General features: G+C 38.6%; 2 protein-coding genes across 2 annotated transcripts in view; one reads left to right on the top strand and one right to left on the bottom strand.

The window, feature by feature from the left end:
* The window catches only part of LOC144617029 (uncharacterized), a 56,693-nt gene extending 37,672 nt beyond the window's left edge, over window positions 1-19,021 (bottom strand). The window contains exons 1-3 of the mRNA XM_081796302.1: window positions 19,017-19,021; window positions 18,288-18,968; window positions 11,527-11,714 (exon numbers count right to left, since the gene is read on the bottom strand). Coding sequence (XP_081652428.1) covers window positions 11,527-11,714; window positions 18,288-18,968; window positions 19,017-19,021 — 874 coding nt within the window. The remainder of the gene's footprint in view (window positions 1-11,526; window positions 11,715-18,287; window positions 18,969-19,016) is intronic.
* The window catches only part of LOC132677178 (monocarboxylate transporter 1-like), a 29,253-nt gene continuing 25,824 nt past the window's right edge, over window positions 18,570-21,998 (top strand). The window contains exon 1 of the mRNA XM_078451551.2: window positions 18,570-18,685. The gene's annotated coding sequence lies outside the window, so the exon portion shown is untranslated. The remainder of the gene's footprint in view (window positions 18,686-21,998) is intronic.

Below are 21,998 nucleotides of genomic sequence, written 5' to 3' on the forward strand. Positions count from 1 at the left end.
GAGAACCCAGAAATGGATCCACAAACATATGGCCAACTAATCTTTTACAAAGAAGGAAAGAATAGCCAATGGAATAAAGACAATCTCTTCAGCAAGTGGTGCTGGGAAAACTGGACAGTGCCATGCAGAAAAATGAACCTGGACCACTTTCTTACACCACACACAAAAATAAACTCAAAATGGATGAAAGACCTAAATGTAAGACAGGAAGCCATTAAAATCCTCGAGGAGAAAGCAGGCAAAAACCTCTTTGATCTTGGCCACAGCAACTTCTTACTCAACACATCTCCAGAGACAAGGGAAGCAAAAGCAAAAATGAATTATTGGGACCTCATCAAAATAAAAAGCTTCTGCACAGTGAAGGAAACAATCAGCAAAACTAAAAGGCAACTGACAGAATGGGAGAAGATATTTGCAAATGTCATATCAGATAAAGGGTTAGTATCCAAAATCTATAAAGAACTTATCAAACTCAACACCCAAAAAACAAATAATCCAGTGAAGAAATGGGCAAAAGACATGAACAGACACAGATGTCTAAAGAAGACATCCAGATGGCCAACCGACACGTGAAAAAATGCTCAACATCACTCATCATCAGGGAAATACAAATCAAAACCACAATGTGATACCACCTTACAACTGTCAGAATGGCTACCATTAACAACTCAGGAACAACAGATGTTGGCAAGGATGTGGAGAAAGAGGATCTCTTTTGCACTGCTGGTAGGAATGCAAACTGGTGCAGCCACTCTGGAAAACAGTATGGAGGTTCCTCAAAAAACTAAAAATAGAACTACCCTATGACCCAGCAATTGCACTACTAGGCATTTATCCAAGGGATATAGGTGTGCTGTTTCGAAGGGACACATACACCCCCCAGGTTTATAGCAGTACTATCAACAAGAGCCAAAGTATGGAAAAAGCCCAAACGTCCATCGATGAATGAATGGATAAAGAAGATATGATGTATATATATACAATAGAGTATTACTTGGCAATCAAAAAGAATGAAATCTTGCCATTTGCAACTACATGGATGGAACTGGAGGGTATTATGCTAAGTGAAATTAGTCAGAGAAAGACAAAAATCATATGACTTCACTCATATGAGGACTTTAAGACACAGAACAGATGAACATAAGGGAAGGGAAACAAAAATAATATAAAAACAGGGAGGGGAACAAAACAGAAGAGACTCATAAATATGGAGAACAAACTGAGGGTTGCTGGAGAGGTTGTGGGAGGGGGGTGGGCTAAATGGGTAAGGGACACTCAGGAGTCTACTCCTGAAATCATTGTTGCACTATATGCTAACTAATTTGGATGTAAAATAAAAAAATAAAAAATAAAACAAGTTAAAAATAAAAATTTAAAAATTAAAAAGAAAAAGACACAAACAAAAAACTGAATCTTAAATACAGAGAATAAACTGGTGGTTGCCAGAGATGAGTGAGAGGATGGGTGAAACAGGTGAAGGGGCTTAAGAGTGTACTTATAGTGATGAGCAGTGAGTAATGTATAGAAATGTTGAATCATTATATTGCATACCTGAAACTAATATAGCACTGTATATTAATTATGCTTCAATTAAAAAAACAAAAAAATAAAAAAAAACATATTTTTACCAAAATAAACAGGTTTGAAGTTATTCTCTAATATTGAAATTGCCTTATTCTTTTGCTTTTTTTGGCTCACAAACTTCATAACAAGCTGATTTCTCATCTCTCTTTTCATTCTATCCTTTTCAGATAGAACTTGCAACAATAACAACAAAAACAACCATATAAAATTTAATTAATTAATTTTTTGAGAGAGGGAGTGCACACCAGCGGGGGAGAGGGAAAGAGTGGGAGAGAGAGGGAGGGAGGGAGAGGGAGAGGGAGAGGGAGAGGGAGAGAGAGAGAGAGAGAGAGAGAGAGAGAGAGAGAAAATGTTAAGCAGGCTCCACGCTCAGCACAGAGCCCAATGCAGGACTCGATCCAATTACCCCGGGATCATGACCTGAGCTAAAATCAAGAGTGTGATGCTCAATGAACTGAACTGCCCAGGCACCCCAGAGAATCTCAAGCAGGCTCCACCCCCAGCACAAAGCCCAACATGGGGCTTGGTCTCATGACTGTGAGATCATGACTTGAGCCAAAATCAAGAGTTGGATGCTCAATCAACTGAGCCACCCAGGTGCCCCTAAATTTTTTATTTAACTTGCCCAGGCCTGAATTCTAAAGAACATAAAATATTTAAATGTGATATTTTTGGCCCTGTGTCATTCCTATTTTTTTTTCACAATAAATCACAACTTGTTAAGAATAGCCATAGGCAGTTCATTTTTCAGATTATTTACTCAAAACAGCAAAATGATACAGTGTTTTCTTATCATGTCTTTGGAAAGAAGGTTCTGCAATTAACTAAATTTTAGTTAATAATATACTCATGTGGTTTGGACTACACTGATGGAATTTATAATTGTGATTAACATGTAACATTTCAGTGCTTGACAAAATTCTAGAATTCTAATGAGTTAAAATACAGAGAAAACTTTGCTAATTTTAAGTATATAAAAGGGGAGGCAAGAAAAAGATTTTATGTGAGTTCATTTACCTTATTAAATAACAATAAGGACTTTGTCAACTTTGTCAGAAGAAGCACGAGATGAGGAGATGATGGGGGAGGCAAAGGAGAAGGAGAAAGAGGAAGGAAGGAGGAAGAGGAAGATAGAGAGGAGGGGGAGGAAATAGGAAGGGGAGATGCAGAGGGAGGAGAAGAAGGTAGGAGATATGGAAGGAGGAAAAGGGAGAAAATGGTGAATGAGAAGAATGAGAAAGTGACAAACACAGAAGATCCAAAGTAGAAAACCTGAAAGGAGCTTTTAAGTGTAGGGATTACGTAAAGGTACAAATGATATAAGAAGGTAGATGATGGGTGCCTGGGAGTTTATAATACTATTCTGTTTACTTTGTATGCATTTGAAAATTTCCATAATAAAAAGATATTTTTTAAAAATAAATCAAAGAAGGACACCTGCGTGGCTCAGTTGGTTGAGCTTCCAACTTTGGCTCAGGTCATGGTCTGGTGGTTTGTGAGTTCGAGCCCCGCATAAGGCTTGCTGCTGTCAGCACGGAGCCCACTTTGGATCTTCTGTTCCCCTCTCTATCTCTCCCTCCCCTGCTCATGCTCTCTTTCTCTCAAAAATAAATAAAACATTAAAAAAAAATTTTTAAAGAAATCAAAGAAATTTTTTTAAAGACTCAAAGAATTTTTTCTTTAAAAAAAATTTTTTTTTTTAATTTTTTTTTTCAACGTTTTTTTATTTATTTTTGGGACAGAGAGAGACAGAGCATGAACGGGGGAGGGGCAGAGAGAGAGGGAGACACAGAATCGGAAACAGGCTCCAGGCTCCGAGCCGTCAGCACAGAGCCTGACGCGGGGCTCGAACTCACAGACCGCGAGATTGTGACCTGGCTGAAGTCGGACGCTTAACCGACTGCGCCACCCAGGCGCCCCTAAAAAAATTTTTTTAAAGAAATCATTAACAGAAGTAAAGAGAAAAAAACATGATTACCTCAGTAGATATACAAAATGCATAAAAGTTAACACCTGTTGATGATAAAAACTCTCAGCAAACTGAAAATTTAAAGGAAATCAATTAATCTGATAAGGTTGTCTATAAAATCTGGGGTTGACATCAGACTTGATGGTGAAATATTGAACACTGTCCTCTTAAGTTGAAGCAAAGCAAAGATGTAGATTCTCATCACTACTATTCAACATTATATTGGTAGTTTTAGCCAGTGCAGCAAGGCAAGACAAAGAAAAAGGAGTAAAGATTATAAAGAAAAAGTAAAACTTCCTTTTCTGCAGATGACATGACTGTATATGTAGAAAATCCATGGGAAACTATAAACAAATTATTAGAAACAATAAGTGAATTTGACAAGATTGCAAGACACAAATTCAATATGCAAAATAAATTGTATATCTACTAGTAATAAACAATTTGAAATTAAAATAAAACTATTTAAAATAACAAAAAATAAAAAATTTTTGGAATGATTTTATAATTATTATAATATATTTATAATTTATACATTTGTAACATATTAATATGTATTTTATATATTAAATTATAATAATTTTTGGAATAATTTAATAAAATTGTGCAAAACCTATACATTAAAACAATAAGATATTGCTGAGAGACTAAAGAAGACCTAAATAGATAAAGAAATATACCATGTTCATGGATTAGAAGACTAAATATGGTTAAGATGACAATTGTTACCAACTCTTCTTTAAAATTCCAATAAAAACTTCAATAGGGCTTTTTCATTGAAATTTACAAGCTTATTCTAAGTAGGACTCAAAATAGTTAAAACAATCTTGAAGAACAGAAAAGCTCAAGGGCATATTCTACTTAATTTCAAGACTTACTACAATGAAAAACTATAATAACAAAAGGCAAAGTAGTATTGGCATAAGGATGGATGAATAAATCAATGATACAGAATTAAAAGTCCAAAAATAGGTCCACACATGTCTACCGTCACTTGATTTTGACAAAAGAGCCAAGGCAATTCAATGAAGGAAGAAAGTTTTCTAATAGACAGTGCTGCAACAACTAGAGGATATCTGTAGGAGAAAAAAAAAAAAAGAATACAGACTATCCCCCACCCCAACTTCATTGCATATTATACAAAAATTAATTTGAAATGCACCATAACCCTAAATGTGAAAGTTAAAATTCTAAAGCTTTTATAAGAAAACATAGGAAAATATCTTTGTAATTTGGGAGTGGAGGAATGAGAGGTTGGAACACATTTTTTAGACAGGACACAAAAAGCGCTAACCATAAAAACAAACAAACAAAAACCCAGCAGTGAATAAATTAGAGTTCATAGAAATTTGAAACTCAGCAACAAAAAAGAACCAACTGAATGCATGCAGTAACACAGGTGAATCTCACAAATATAATGTTCAGCAAAACAAGTCAGACATGAGTTGTACATATTATATGACTTTGTTTTTATGAATTTCAAGAACATAGAAAACTAATTTATGTTGACAGAAATAAAAATAGTCATTGCTTTGGGCAAAGAGGATTGAGAGATAGTTTGAAAAGGTCCCAAGGGGATTTTCTGAGGTGATGAAAATGTTCTTTAACTTGATCTGGATGAAAGTCACAGGGATGTATAAATTTATCAAAATTCATTAAGCTGTGCAATTAAGATCTTTTATTCTATGTAAATTATACCTCAATAGAGTACAGTTTAAAAATAAATCTTTTTGCAAATCACAGATCTGATAAGGGATTTGTATCCAAAATATATAAAGAACTCATAGAACTCAATAATATGAGACAAATAATCTAATTTTTAAAAATGGGCAAAGGATTTGAAATACATTTCTCCCAAGATATACAAATAGCCAAAAACCACATGAAAAAATGTTCAACATCATTAGTCATTAGGGAAATACAAATCAAAACCACAATGAGATACCACCTTATACCAATTAGGATGGCTATTATTTAAAAAACACGCACACCATCAGAAAATAACAAGTGTTGGTGATGATGTGGAAAACCTGGAACTCTTGTGCACCAAAGTTTTGGGAATGTAAAATGGTACAGCTGCAATGGAAAACAGTATTGCAGTTTTTAACAAATTAAAAATACATTTACATATAATCCAGCTACTCCACTTTCAGGCATACACCAAAAGAATGAAAAGCAGAGTCTCAGGGTGCCTGGGTGGTTCAGTCAGTTAAACATCTGACTTTGGCTCAGGTCATGTTCTTGCGGTCCATGGGTTTGAGACCCACGTCAGGCTCTGTGCTGACAGCTCAGAGCCTGGAGCCTGCCTCCCTTTATCTCTGCCTGCCTCTCTCTCTCTCTCTCTCTCTCTCTCTTTCTCTCAAAAAAAAAAATTAAACAAAATTTTTAAAGGCAGAGTCTTGAAGCAATTCTTGTGCATCCATGTTCATAGCAGCGTTAGTCACAAAACAACTCAAGGGTTCATTAACAGGTTAATGGATAAATAAAATGTGGTGTACTCATACGTAATGGAATATTATCCAGCCTTAAAAAGGAAGGAAATTCTGACACATAGCTACAACATGGATTAACTTTGAGGACATTATGTGGAGTGAAATAAGCCAGTCACAAAAAGATAAATCAATAAAGATTCCATTTATATGAGATTAACTAGAGTCATCAAATTCATAGAGACAGAAGGTAGAATGGTGATTGCCAGGGACTGGGGGAGGCGAAAATGGGGAGTTGTTTAATACAGAGTTTCAGCTTTGCAAGGTGGAAAGAGTTTTGGAAATTGGTTGCACAACAATATGAATATACTTAACACTAATAAACTGTACAGTTAAAAATGGTTGAGAAGGTAAATTTTGTTTTGTATATTTTACCACAAGTATGAGTCAAAATTTAAAGTAAGAGAAAAAAAAAAAAACGATTCCAAAACTAAAAACAAACAAGCCACATAAGTTACCACTATATATCCATTAGGATGGTAATAATAATAATAAATGCAAAATAACAAGTGTTGGAGGATATGTGGAAAAATTAGAATCTTCTGTTGGTGGGAACATAAAATGGAGCAGCTGCTGTGGAAAACAGTTTGGCAGTTCCTCAGAAAATCAAGCACAGAATTAGCAGCATTATTCATAATAGCCAAAAAGTGGAAACCACCCAAAGGTCCACCATCTGACGGGCAGATAAGTAAAATATGATATATCCTTACAATGGAAAGTTATTCATCCATAAAAAGGAGTAAGTGCTGATGCATGCTATAACATGGGTGAACTTTGAAAAATACCACGTTACAGAGGGAAGCCACGTAGGTTCACATAATTGTATTATTCCGTTTTTTTTTTATTGTTTTTTTTTTAATTTTTTTTAATGTTTATTTATTTTTGAGACAGAGAGAGACAGAGCATGAATGGGGGAGGGGCAGAGAGAGAGGGAGACACAGAATCGGAAGCAGGCTCCAGGCTCTGAGCCATCAGCCCAGAGCCTGACGCGGGGCTCGAACTCATGAACCGTGAGATCGTGACCTGAGCTGAAGTCGGACGCTCAACCGACTGAGCCACCCAGGCGCCCCTATTATTCCGTTTATATGAAATATACAGAATAGGAAAATCCATGGAGACAGAAAGTACATTAGTTGATGCCAAGGGATGGGAGAAGTGAGGGCAAAATTGAGACTAACTGCTAACAGCACAGGGGTTCTTTTGGGGGAGATGGAAACATTCTGCAATTAGTGGTGATTGCTGTTCAACATGGTGAACATACTAAAACCCACTTAAATGTACACTGTAAAATGATTTTTTTTGGTATTTTATGGAATATGGAATTTTGTAATGTTCATATACGAATTTATCTGAGGATTATAGTTCAATAAAACAAAAACTTTTTTATGTGTTATTATTGGTGATAGGGTTAAGAGCACATACCTGTTTCTTACCTAAGAGAGGTGTTGAAACAATATGGGAGGGAATGGAAGTGAGGCAGCTGAACTTAGCAGTAAAAACACAACAGAAACCTAGTTTTCCTATTTTCCAGATAAAATATTTGAGGAATATATTCAGCAAAAGCAATAAATTTCCAATTTTGCATTTATAAGATCTGCTCCCCCCCTTTTCTTTAGTGGTGTTTCTCATCCTTGTCCTTAATTTCTGCAATTGAAACTTTCTTGAAATCGTCCTGAGTTTGCAAATACTTATTTAAGGCAGATTACCTTGCACCATCTCCAATTATTCTTAAAGTATAAAAAAGAAAAGTGCAGTAATGGAGATTTGTAAGATAAAATGAAAAGCCACTAGAGGGCACTATATCCTGTCTGGTTTGCAGTGAGGATTTCTATGAAACAATACTTTTTTTACCTTAAAGATTATGCTTCTCATGGTGAAGCCCAGAGCTGTTTATTTACCCCGTCAAACCCTTCATAAGCTGGGTGGCCTTAGGAAAGTCTTTGGCTTCTCTGGGTTTCACCTTCTACACCTACAAACGTGTGGGTTTGGCTACATGCTTTCCAAGTTCCTGTTGATGAAGTTGTGGGGTGATGGTGGGGTGGTCTGGAGTCAACAGCCAAGAAAGAATTCTTGAAGATATCTTTGGTGCAAAAAGGTGATTTTATTAAATCATGGGGACAGGACTCACAGGCAGGAAGAGCTGCACTGGGGTTCAGTTATGACAGGTAAGTCCTTACATACCCTCAGGTTGGGAGTGGGTCAGGTGTAAGAGTAAGTTGCTAAGGTATTTTGGAAGCAAGGTTTCCAGGACCTTGAAGCGCTAGCAGTTGCTAGGGAGATGCCACTTATTACAGTTTAATAAAACCTCAATCATGAGACACTTCAGATGTATACTGGGGGGGCCATCACCTTGGAGTATGATTGCCAGCATATGTCTTGGGGCAGTTGAGATAAAGGAAGTAGACATACAGGGTCCTCGAGGTTGGGACAATGTCAAGCTAAGGTTCTCTTTTGCCCGTAGCGACGTGTCATCATCAACACAGCTGAGCTCCTAGAGGGACGTCACTCTGCTGGTTTCCAGGACTTGTCAGTGGGCTGGAGGCAGTAAGGGACTTTAATTTTTCATTTGCCTTAGTTTCCCACATTACCATGGCAAGCACTTAAACCCCTTTCCTTTGTTCTTGGGTAGCCAGTAGTGTCTGAGGAATATCACACATACCCCACCTGTGGGGGGTGGGGTGCCAGCCTGTATTTTGCCCTCAACTTGTCCCATGCTCCCTCATCACTGTCAACTCTAAAATTCCTATTTTGTACTGCCTTAAAGCCAGGATAAAATCTAGCAAAACAGTAAGCATTGTACCCGCTTTATTTTACCACTTTCTCCAGCTTGCTCAAACTGGTCCCTCTTTCCACCTTCCCTGTTTGTTTTTCCAGTTAATCAGCTTAGAGGCACTTTTGACCTTTTCCTCTTAAGCTCCATTCACTGACAACTTATAATATGATACATAAGCACTCTCAGAGCACTTGCCAAGTTTTCTGTTTTGATTCTCAAAACAAATAGGGCTTGTGTTATCTCTGGTATACCTGGTGAGGAAACAGAGGTCTGGAAGATTTCAGTGAATTGCCCACAGTAACATAACTAATCAGTTATAGGACCTGCCCTTCCAACTCCAAAGCCTGTGCTCTTCATGACAAAATTCCCTGTTAGTGGGAACAACCTTTGTGACGTGTGAAGTTCCACATTTATGCTAGCAGTATTAGTTTTCTACCTTCCTGTAACAAATTGCCACAACACAGTGGCTTAAAGCAACATAAATTTTTTGTCTTACAGTTCTGTAGACCAGAAGTCTAACATAGGCCTCGCTGGGGTAAAATCAAGGTGTCGGGGGTCTTGTTCCCTTCTGGATGTTCTAGGCAGGAATCTGTTTCCTTGTATTTCCCAGCTTCCAGAGGCCACCTGCATTCTTTGGCTGATATACCCTTTCCTCCAACTTCAAAGCTAGCAATAGCAAGTCAGATCCTTCTCACATGCATCATTCTGACCTCTCTGCCTCCCTCTTCCACTTTTAAGAATGCTTTTGATTATATTGGCCCCAGACAATCCAGGATAATCTCCATTTTAAGGTCAGTTGACCAGCAAATTTAATTCCATCTGCAACTCTAATTCCCTTTTATCATGTACTATAAAGTATTCACAGGTTCCATGGATTAGGACATGAACATCTTGAAGGGGGTGCTTATTCTGATTACCACACAGTCCTTCTTTAAGAAGAAAAAAATAAAGTTACAATCATAAAATTAGATATGATCCTATGAACACATATGCTAAACTTTATTAAATTCATGGAAAATCTGTTTCTCCTTATTTATTTGGTTTATTTATTGAGGTAAATTCATATAACATAAAGTTAAACATTTTAAAGAACACATTTCAATGGTATTTAATACATTCACAATGTTGCACAAACAGCACCTCTATTCACTTCTAAATAATTTTCATTCCTCCAAAGAAAACTCTATACCCATTAAGCATTCATTCACTTTCCCCCTACCCCTCAGGCCCTGGCAGTCACTAAATCTCTTTTTGTCTCTACAGATTTACCTATTCTGGATATTTCATAAAATAGAATCACATAACTTGTGACCTTTAGTGCCTGGCTACTTTCACTTATAATATATTTAAGGCTGATCCATGTATCAGTACCCAATTCTTTTTTATGACTGAATAGTAGTCCACATGTATGGCTATACCACATTTATTCAGTGATGGTATTCAATGATGGGCAATTCATTGTTTCCAACCTTTCATTATTATGAATAATGCTGCTATGAACATTCCTGTACAAGTATTTGTTTGAATACTTGCTTTTAATTCTTTGGATATATACTTAGAAGTAGAATTGGCAGGGGGAGGGCATCATGTGGTAATGCTCTAACTTTTTGAGGAATCATCGAATTGTTTTCCGTAGTGGCTAATATCATTTTATACCCCCACCAGCAATGTACAAGCTTTCAAATTTCTCTGCATTCTTATTACTACTTGTTTTCTTTAAAAAAAAATTATTATTTTAGCCATCCTAGTGGATGTGAAATGGCATCTTATAGTTTGATTTGCATTTCTTTATTCACTAACAATGTTAAGTATCTTGTCATGTATTTGTTGGCCATTTACACGTCTTCTTTGGAAAAGAAGTGTTTTTGCTATTGAGTTGTAAGAGTTCTTTATGTATTCTGGATATTAGACCCTAATTTGCAAATATTTTCTTCCATTCTGTAGGTTTTTTCACTTTTTTAAAAAGACTTTATTATTTTGGGAGCACCTAGGTGGCTCAGTCGGTTCAACATCTGACTCTTGATTTCTACCGAGGTCATGATCTCACCATTCATGCATTCATGCTCTACATCAGACTATGTGCTAACAGTGTGGGGCCTGCTTGGGATTCTCTGTCTCCCTCTCTCTGATCCTCCACCCCCCTCAAAAATAAATATTTAAAAATTTTTTCACATTGTTTTAAAACAAAGATTTTATTATTTTTAAGTAATCTCTACACCCAACATGGGGCTCAAACTCACAACCTGGAGATCAAGAGTCACCTGCTCCACCAACTGAGCCAGACAGTACCCCTTTCACTTTCTTTTTTAGACAGGAAAAAAAGTTTATTTATTAATTTTTGAGAGAGATAGAGAGGAGTGGGGGGATGGGCAGAGAGAGAGGGGGGCAGAGAGGGGGAAAGAGAGAACAGGGGGAAGCAGGCTCTGTGCTGATAATGTGAAGTCTGATGTGGGGCTCAAACTCATGAACCACGAAATCATGACCTGAGCTGAAATCAGATGCTTAACCGACTGAGCCACCCAGGCATCCCTCATTTTCTTGATAATTATTCTTTGATGCACAAAAGCTCTTAATTTTGATGAAATCCAATTTATATATTTTTCTTTTGTTGCTTTTCTTTTGGTGTTGTATCTAAGAATCCATTGCCAAATCCAAAGTCATTAAGATTTATCCCTGTTTTCTTGTTAAGAATTTTATAGTTTAGTCCTTACTTTCAGGCTGTTGGATAATCCACATTGAGTTGATTTTTGTATATGGTGTGAAGTAGGGGTGCAACTTCATTCTTTTACATACGGATATCCAGTTGTCCCAGCATGACTTGTTGAAGAGACTTTTCTTTTTCCATTGAATGGTCTTGGCACCTTTTTCAAAAATCAACTGGTTATAATAAGCATGAAACCTACAGATAACACAATGACACTAATTAGATCGATATCTTCCAATAATAACTCTGAATGTAAATGGACTAAATGCCCCAATCAAAAGACATATGGTATCAGAATGTATTAAAAAAAACAAGATCCATCTATATACTGTCTGCATGAGACTCATTTTAGACCTGAGGGCACTTTCAGATTGAAAGTGAGAGGATGGGAAACCATCTATCATGCTACTGAAAGTCAAAAGAAGCTGGAGTAGTCATACTTATATCAGATAAACTAGATTTTTAACTAAAGACTGTAACAAGAGATGAAGAAGGGCATTATATCATAATTACGGGTCTATCCATCAAGAAGAGCTAACAACTGTAAATGTTTATGCCCCCAACTTGATGGCACCCAATTATATAAATCAATTAATGATCAACATAAGCAATCTTATTGATAAGAATATGGTAATTGCAAGTGACTTTAATACTCCACTTACAACAATGGACAGATCATCTAGGCAGAAAACCAATAAATGAACAATGGCCCTAAATGATACACTGGACCAGATGAACTTGACAGATATATTCAGAGCTTTTCATCCAAAAGCAGCAGAACACTCAGTCTTCTCGAGTGCACACGGAACATTCTCCAAGACGTATCACATACTGGGTCACAAAACAGCCCTCAATAAATACAAAAAAATTGAGATCATACCATGCATATTTTCAGATCACAACACTATAAAACTTGAAATCAACCACAAGAAAAAATTTGAAAAGCCTCCAAGTGCATGAAGGTTAAAGAATATCCTACTAAAGGATGAATGGGTCAACAAGTCAATTAAAGAAGAAATTAAAAAACATATGGAAGCAAATGAAAATGAAAACACAACAGTCCAACCCTTTGGGATGCAGCAAATGCAGTCTTAAGAGGAAAATACACTGTAATCCAGGCCTATCTCAAGAAACAAGAAAAATCCCAAATAAAAAACCTAACCTCACACCTAAAGGAACTAAAAGCAGAACAGCAAGGAAACCCCAAAGCCAGCAGAAGAGAAATAATAAAGATTAGAGCAGAAATAAACAATATAGAATCCAAAAACAAAAACAAAAACAAAAACAGAACAGATCAATGAATCTAAGAGCTGGTTTTTGAAAGCATAAACAAAATTGATAAGCCCCCATCCAGACTTCTGAAAAAGAAAAGAGAGAAAACCGAAATAGATAAAATCATGGATGAAAGAGATCAAAACCAACACCACAGAAATACAAATAATGATTAGAGAATACTATGAAAAATTATATGTCAACAAACTGGACAACCTGGAAGAAATGGACAAATTCCTAGACACCCGCACACTACCAAAATTCAAACAGGAAGATAGAAAATTTGAACAGACCCATAACCAACAAAGAAATTGAATCAGTTATCAAAAATCTCCCAACAAATAAGAGTCCTGGGCCAGATGGCTTCCCAGGAGAATTCTACCAGACATTTAAAGCAGAGTTAATACCTATCCTTCTCAAGCTGTTCCAAAAAATAGAAATGGAAGGAAAACTTCTGGACTCATTCTATCAGCCAGCATTACTTTGATTCCCAAACCAGACAAAGACCCCACTAAAAAGGAGAATTACAGGCCAATATCCTGATGAACATGGATGCAAAAATTCTCAACAAGATACCAGCAAACCAAATTCAACAGTATATTAAAAGAGTTATTCACCATGATCAAGTGGGATTCATTCCTGGGCTACAGAGCTGGTTCAATATTTGCAAATCAATCAATGTGATACATCACACTGATAGAAGAAACTATAAGAACCATCTGATCCTGTCAATGGATGCAGAAAAAGCATTTGACAAAAGACAGCATCCTTTCTTAATAAAAACCCTCAATTAAGTCGGGATAGGAGGGACATACCTTAACATGATAAAAGCCATATATGAAAGGCTCACAGCTAACATCATCCACAATGGGGAAAAACCGAGAGCTTTCCCAGGAACATGATAGGGATATCCACTCTCACCACTGTTGTTTAACATAGTGTTGGAAGTCCTAATCTCAGCAATCAGACAACAAAATGAAATCAAAGGTATCCAAATTGGCAAAGAAGTCAAATTTTCACTTTTCACACATGACATGATACTCTACATGGAAAACCCGAAAGACTCCACCAAAAAGCTGCTAGAACTGATACATGAATTCAACAAAGTTGTAGGATACAAAATCAATGTACAGAAATCGATTCCTATACACCAATAATGAAGCAGCAGAAAGAGAAATCAAGAAATTGATCCCATTTACAATTGTAACAAGAACCATAAAATACCTAGGAATAAACCTAACCAAAGATGTAAAAGATCTGTATGCTGAAAACTATAGAAAACTTATGAAGGAAATTGAAGAAGATACAAAGAAATGGAAAAACATTCCATGCTCATGGTTGGAAGAACAAATATTGTTAAAATGTCAATACTACCCAAAGCAATCTACACATTCAATGCAATCCCAATCCAAATTGCACTGGCATTCTTCTCAAAGTTAGAAAAAACAATCCTAAAATTTGTATGGAACCAGAAAAGACCCTGAAGAGGCAAAGTAATGTTGAAAAAGAAAACCAAAGCAGCAAGCATCACAATCCCAGACTTTAGCCTCTACTACAAAGCTGTAATCATCAGGACAGTATATTATTGACACAAAAAACAGACACATAGACCAATGGAATAGAATAGAGAACTCAGAACTGGACCCACAAATGTAAGGCCAAATAGTCTTTGACAAAGCAGGAAAGAGTATCCAATAGAAGATCCAGGACTGTCTTTAGCAAATGGTGCTGGGAGAACTGGACAGCACCATGCAGAAAAATGAACGTGGACCACTTTCTTACTTTATACAAAAAATAGTAAACTCAAACTGTATGAAAGACCTAAATGTGAGACAGGAAACCATCAAAACCCTAGAGGATGAAACAAGCAACAACCTCCTTGACCTCAGCCGCAGTAATTTCTTGCTTGACACGTCTCCAAAGGCAAGGGAATTAAAAGCAAAAATGAACTGTTGGGACCTCATCAAGATAAAAAGCTTCTGCACAGCAAAGGAAAACAATCAGCAAAACTAAAAGGCAACCGACAGAATGGGAGAAGATATTTGCAAATGTCATATCAGATAAAGGGTTAGTATCCAAAATCTATACAGAACTTATCAAACTCAACACCCAAAAAACAAATAATCCAGTGAAGAAATGGGCAAAAGACATGAACAGACACAGATGTCTAAAGAAGACATCCAGATGGCCAACTGACACATGAAAAAATGCTCAACATCACTCATCATCAGGGAAATACAAATCAAAACCACAATGAGATACCACCTTACACCTGTCAGAATGGCTACCATTAACAACTCAGGAACAACAGATGTTGGCAAGGATGTGGTGAAAGAGGATCTCTTTTGCATTGTTGGTGGGAATGCAAGCTGGTGCAGCCACTCTGGAAAACAGTATGGAGGTGCCTCAAAAAACTAAAAATAGAACTACCCTATGACCCAGCAATAGTACTACTAGGAATTTGTCCAAAGGATACAGGAATGCTGATTCATAGGGGCACATGTACCCCAATGTTTATAACAGTGCTATCAACAATAGCCAAATTATGGAAAGAGCCCAAATATCCATCAACTAATGAATGGATAAAGAAGATGTAGCTTATATGCAGAATACTACTTGGCAATGAGAAAGAATGAAATCTTGCCATTTGCAACAATGTTGGTGGAACTGGAGGGTATTATGCTAAATGAAATAACTCAGTTAGAGAAAGACATGTTTTCACTTATATGTGGAATTTGAGAAACTTAACAGAAAGCCATGGGGGAAAGGAAGGGGAAAAAAATAGGCAAACCATAAGAGACTCTTAAATACGGAGAACAAACTAAGGGTTGATTTGGGGGGAGTGGGGGAGAGGGGAAAATGGGTGATGGGCATTGAGGAGGCACTTGCTGGGATGAGCACTAGGTGATGTAAGTGATGAATCATGGGAATCTACTCCCAAAGCCAGGAGCACACTGTATACACTGTATGTTAGCTAACTTGACAATAAATTATATTAGAAAAAATAAAAAACTAGATTTCTAAAAATGAAAAGAAATAGTACCTAATATTTGGGACTTTTTGTAAGCCTAAAACATATTTTCAAATATGTATCTAGCCATAAAAAAAATCAATTGGTTATATATTTATGAGGCAATTTCTGGACTCTCAATTCCATTGTTTGTCTCTATATTTGTCCTTATGACAGTACCACTCTGTTGATCGCTGTAGCTTTGTAATAAATTTTATAAGAAGGAAGTGTGAGTCCTCCAACTTTGTTCTTTTTCAATATTTTTATGACTATTTGGGGTCCCGTCCAATTTCATATGGAATTGAAATTGCATATGAATTTGGAGATCTTTTCCACTTTTGCAAAAGGGGCTGTGGAAGTTTAATACGGATTGCATTTAATCTATAGATCATACTGAGTAGTATTGCCATCTTAACAATATTAGGTCTTTCTATTCAGGAACATGGATGTCTTTCCATTTATTTAAATCAGCAGCATTTTGTGTTTTCAATGTATTGGTCTATCAACTTTATGTAGTAAGGAATTTGGCCTCATCTAAAAAGAGGTCTGGCCTTTGTCCAAGCTCCTGAGAGGTGACTTCTTTAACCCTTGCAACTTCCCAAGTGTAGAGGAGTGTCTTTGTAATTCAGGGTATGTCCCACAGATCAACCCCAATGGTTTATGCTAATGAAACAACTCAGGGTGGGGGCTGGCAAGCCAGAAAGAACAACCATGTGATTTGGAGAAGTAGGGCTTTGTGTCACATGATAACAGCCCAACCTCTGTGGTTGGGGGAAGTGGGGGCTGGAGATTTGAGTTCAATCATCTACGTGACGACTCATGTCAAGTAATGAAGCCTCAATAAAATGCTCAATACCAGGTCTTGAGTGACTTTCTCTGGCTGGCAAAACTGTTTGAACATTGTCACACATCATAGCTGGGAGAGAGGATTAGAATATCAAGTCCCAGATTCTCCCTATGCTACTCTTCCCTTGCCTGATTCCAATTTATCCTTTACCTGTGAAAAACATAACCTTGAGTATAATAATTTCTAGTGAGTTCTGAGTCTTGCTAGCAAATCAGTGACCCTGAGGGTGGTTGTGGGAACTCCCCAATTTGTGGCCAGATCTTTTGAACTGAGGGTGGCCCTGGGGACCCTTGAACTTACAGCTGGTGTCTAAAATAAGGGCAGTTTGGGGGTGCCGTTTCTTCATATTGTACTGTTGCCTAAATGCTTTGCAAACGCTTTAGTTAAATATAGCCCTAGGTATTTTAATCTTTTGGATGCCACTGTAAATGGAATTGTTCTCTTAATTTCTTTTTCTCTGTTTTTAACAAATGCTTATTCAGCACTTGCTCTATGCTAGGCTCTATCCCAATGCTTCACAAACACTAGTTTTAATCCCGTAACAACCCTAATTAGGTCCTTTGGTTTTTGAAACTCAGCAGTCTGGCTCCTGAGTCCATATTCTGAACCCACTACACTGCTTCTTTACAAGACTTCTTTGAGAAGTTTCCTGGGAATCACTCTATCCCATCTCTTCCCACTGCCATTTTATAAATTCACTTCTGAACCAGAGTCTCCCACTCTCTCCCCAACTTAACTGTCTACAATCAACCCTGAATGCTGCCGCCACCCTAACAGCCCCTAAAGCACCAGTGGCCTACTCCTAGGGTTGGTTAGGGATTTAAATGTGTGTGGTAGGGAATGGGGGTGGAGTGGTTGGACAAGATCCCAGAATGCAGCAAATGCTCAACAAATGTTGGCTCTTTCAAACCTCAGCCTCCTCAAAGAAACTAATTTCTTGGAAGGCAGAGGCCTTGATCTATACTTTTTTGGTATTTCTTAAAAGTCAACGTGATGTAATCACTTTGACACACTCTGGTCCCTGGACTTGCTCAAGAACCTCCAATGGCTCTTAGGACACAATCAGGCTCTGGAGTCTGACTTCAAAGGCTGGCTGCTGCTAGCTCTGTGACCTGTGTAAAATGCTTAATCTCTCCGAGCCTCGGGTTCTTTACTTGCAAAATGTAGTAGCCACATCACAGGGTCATGAGAATTCAAGTGACGTGCCTAGCACAGAATCGGTCCCTCAAAACTGCTAGCTCTAATTAAATCCTGTCTCGAACATGCGGGGTCCAAACAAATTTGGCCTCCCAGATTCGCTCGTCTCCCCGTTTCCGGCATACGCACCTTCCCCCTAGAGAGGGGGGCCGCCACCCTCTGACCCGCTCCTCTTTCCCGACTTCTGCGTTTAACCGCCACAGTCCACCAAAAGCCACACGCAAGTTCCCTAATTTCCCTCACAAAACTCATTTAAAGAGCTCTGACGGTTTGAGTGACTTCCCCCGAGTTCACCCAACTCTGCGGAGGCGACAGCCCGCGCTCGCACCGCCCGCCCCTCGGCCTCTTCCCGGGGCCGAGGTGCACCCGCATCCATTCACACCCCGCCCAGCCCCTCCTCTTCCAGCAGCTTCCCGCCTCCCCCGCCCGTCGCCCCCCACACCTGAGACCCCGGGGGTACGCCCCATCCGTCCTTCGCGGCTTTTCCCTTTTGTCTGCCAGAGACTGAGGGGTAGGCCGGCACCGGCGTCCTGCACGCGTGTAAGTCACCGCGAGGATGCTGGGTACTTGTGGCCGGATGGGGGTTCCGCGGTCGCGGCCGCGTGGGGGCCGGACAGGTGTCGGCGCGCTGGGGGGCAGGGGGCGGTGGCCAGAAGAGCCAGCTCCGCCCCCGCGCGCAAGCTCCCGCAGGGGCAGCGTAAAAGGGAGCGGCGCCCACCCGCCACACTCCGCGTGGAGCGCTCCCGCTGCGTGGGAGTGGGAGCCGCGTGCGGCCCAGAGGAGCTCCGCCCCGCGCCGCCGCGTCACGCACACGCTCGGCGCCACGAGCCGCGCATAACGGTTAGTTGGGTAACGGCCGGCGGCGGCGCTCGGCGCGGAGCCTGCGGTGCCCCAGCTGCCCTGGCGGGTGGGAGGGAGCCTGGGGCGGTGGGGGTGGGGGGAGTTGCGCAGACCTGGGTCTCGAGGGAGGGAGGCGGTGGACTGGGAGGTCTCCGACCCGGGAGCGGGAGATTCGGGCCAGTGGCGGAGGTTCGGGCAGGTGTGCAGGCCACCGACCGGGGAGAGGATGAGGTCGTGGTGACCTGAGGGAAATCGCTTTGTCTCCACCGGGAATGCTTTTGTTCTGGAAGAAACATGACCTGGGCTGTAAAATCAAATAGGGTTGACCAACCTCATGCCTCCGGGCTCTGTTGGTCAGATTGTGGCTCTGCGGCAGGTGATTCGGGCGGGAGGTTTTTCGTTTTTGGCGGTGTGGCATGCCATCTTTAACTTTCCAATCTTTAAAGTCTTTGTTTGTTTGTTTGTTTTTTATGTGATCTCCACACCCAAGGTGGGGCTCGAACTCCTCTACTCTTAGCTAAGCGTCGCTTGCTCTCCGACAGAGCCAGCCAGGCGCCCATATTTGGTCCTTTTTTAATTTATCCTGACAAACTCACTTCCCCCCTGTTCTTGATTCTCTGTGACTGCTCTGCCCACAGAAATTCCCCTTTCTTCTCAAATCCTGCCTGTCCTGTTCTCCATTGTAATTTTTTGTATTATGGGAACCTTTATTATGGTTGTACAAAGTTTTGCTTACTTTCTCTCCTTCGTTTTGAGTTTCGTTACGGTAGTGACTATCTTTGTAGTTCCCATAGCACATAGTTGAACGGTAAGAGCAACTTTTGGGTAATTACTATGACCCATGTAGTACTCTTTTCTTATGGGTCCAGTCACATCAGTTACATTAGTTAAATTAGCCCCAAATCTTATATGGAGTTAATGCAAGCCTTTGTCATACCAATTGCAGTAACTTCTTGGGAGTCCTTTGACCCTTAAATTTGGGATTACCGCACCTGCAAATTAGAAATGCACATGCTTGGGGCGCCTGGGTGACTCAGTTGGTTAAGCATCCGACTTACCCTTTTCAGAGATCTGGGGTTCAAGCTCCACTTGGGGCTCAAGGCTGACGGCTCAGTACCTGGAGCCTGCTTCAGCTTCTCTCTCTCTCTCTCTCTCTCTCTCTCTCTCTCTCTCTCTCTCTCTCTCTGCCTCTCCCCCGCTTGCAGTCTGTCTCTCTGTCTTTCAAAAATAAACATTAGAAGAAATTTTTTTTTTAAATGCACATGTTTACATCCCTCTGCTGTGGTTGCAACACGTTGATGTTTTCAGTTTGTGATGTAGAAAACAATATGGCAGGGGAGCAGATCAACAATTTACTCTTGGTTTTTTTAGGAAAGTGGAATAGATTGTTGAAATTATTGTAAGTGTACTTTAAAGGAAGTGATTTTTAATGATAAGTGTATTCTCGGGCTTATATTGTCAGCATTTTAAAACTCAAGTTTAACCTGTAATTGTATTTTCAGGTAACACAGTTTCCTTATTGATATTTCTTTAGTGTCCAAAAATGCTTTTTAAAACAACTTTGCAAATAAGCATTTATCAGTATGTAGTGTAAGTAATGTTTAGCTAGACAAACAATACTCAGTGTTTTGTGATTAGGCCCTCTACAGAAACAAAATAACTTTATTCCTTCTTTGAAGTAACGGTGCTCCAATGCAGCAGTAATAATGATCTTCAGATTCATTCATGGAATATTAAACAAGTATGTATACAAGAGTGAACTAGAAGGAGACAAATTTAAGGGTCTCAAATTTGGGATGAGAACTTTCAGAGTAATGAATAAAATTGTGAAATAAAATTTTAGTCTGTGGTCTTTAGTTACCAAAACCTATGATTTATTTTTTCGTAGAACAATAAACTATAAAACTGTTTTTAAAAACTATGAAGCTAATGATAGTGTTACATCTTTCTGTAAGTAATTCAACTTTTTTTTTTTTTTCCAAAGAAAAGGAATAACAACTTTCTTTGCTGTCTTCCTCTTTGTGATGCTTTTTCCCAGTTTGGCCTCAAAACTGTGTGAAGTGGATGCTAGCAGTGGTATATAGTAGCATTTCTATTCAAAAGGAGTAATGTAGATGACCATAACCTAATTACTTATTTGTTATTTTAAAAGAGCCAGTACATTTCTGCTTCAAATTCTGGGGTAAAATTCGTCATATATTAATTAAAATAGTATATTTAGGTTTTGACTTGGAGAGCCTACTTTGGATTGCTGTAGAAAATAGCGTTTGTAGCTTGTATTCTAAATTGTAATCTGGAATTCTAAGCAAAAGTCTCCTGTATAGTGTAAAAAACTGAAGGACACAGCCTCAACCCTCCCTTTTTTCCACTATTCAGAGTCTAATGTCCTTTTTAAAATGTGGGGGAAAAATGGGTCTGTATTTAGAAATCATGCCAAAATAAATTTCAAACCAGAAAGACAGGAATTTGTTAATCTGGCAGAATTGTGTTGAGTTCATGTCTGAGTTGTGAATTTTTTAATCCATAATTTTTCTTTTGGATCCTCAAGTTTATTCGCTTTCTTTTTCTTTCTGAGTCTAAGACACTTGCAGTTTTAAATATAATTATGACCCTGGAATAAAGTTTTTAATACAAGACAATGTTACTATTAAAACTGTGATGAGTCAGTTCTTAGTGACCAAAAACTGTGACTTTTTAAAAACAAATGGTGAGAAATCATAACTAGCAACTAAACTCAACATTTAATCAAATCCAGAATGTATTATATTAGCTGTTCCAAGTGAAACTTCTTGTATCAAACAGCTCTATTGTGACTGTCTATGTAAATTTAAACATAAATATTCATGAGGCATCTGGCTGGCTCAGTGGGTACAGTATGTGACTCTTGACCTCAGGGTTGTAAGGTCAGTGCCCCAAGTTGGGTGTAGGGATTGCTTGAAAATAAAATCTTTAAAAAAGAATTAAAAATTTAAGTATAAATAATCTGAGATGAATTAACCTTGTTTTTTTAATCTTAATTCAGAGGAAAAACATAAAATTCATGCCCTGGAGCATTTCTATTTAATGTAGTCTTAAAACCTGGATTGTTTCTTTTGAACTGAGATGTTATGGTTTCTCTAACTCAAATGAAAATTTTAGAAACCTTTTTAGAAATATTTTTATAATCCTACTTTCAGCATAGGTAGGTGAAATGCTTTTAGGACAGGTACTCTTTAGTTTCAAATGGTGCAGCAGTTTTATGGAATTATTTTGCAAATTGTTTCACATGTACTCTGAATTTAAAATGATCTCTACTGAGATGAGAATGGGTGCC

Source organism: Panthera onca, chromosome C1, assembly GCF_046562875.1.
Source record: "Panthera onca isolate mPanOnc1 chromosome C1, mPanOnc1 haplotype 2, whole genome shotgun sequence".
NCBI classification, from domain to species: Eukaryota; Metazoa; Chordata; class Mammalia; order Carnivora; family Felidae; genus Panthera; species Panthera onca.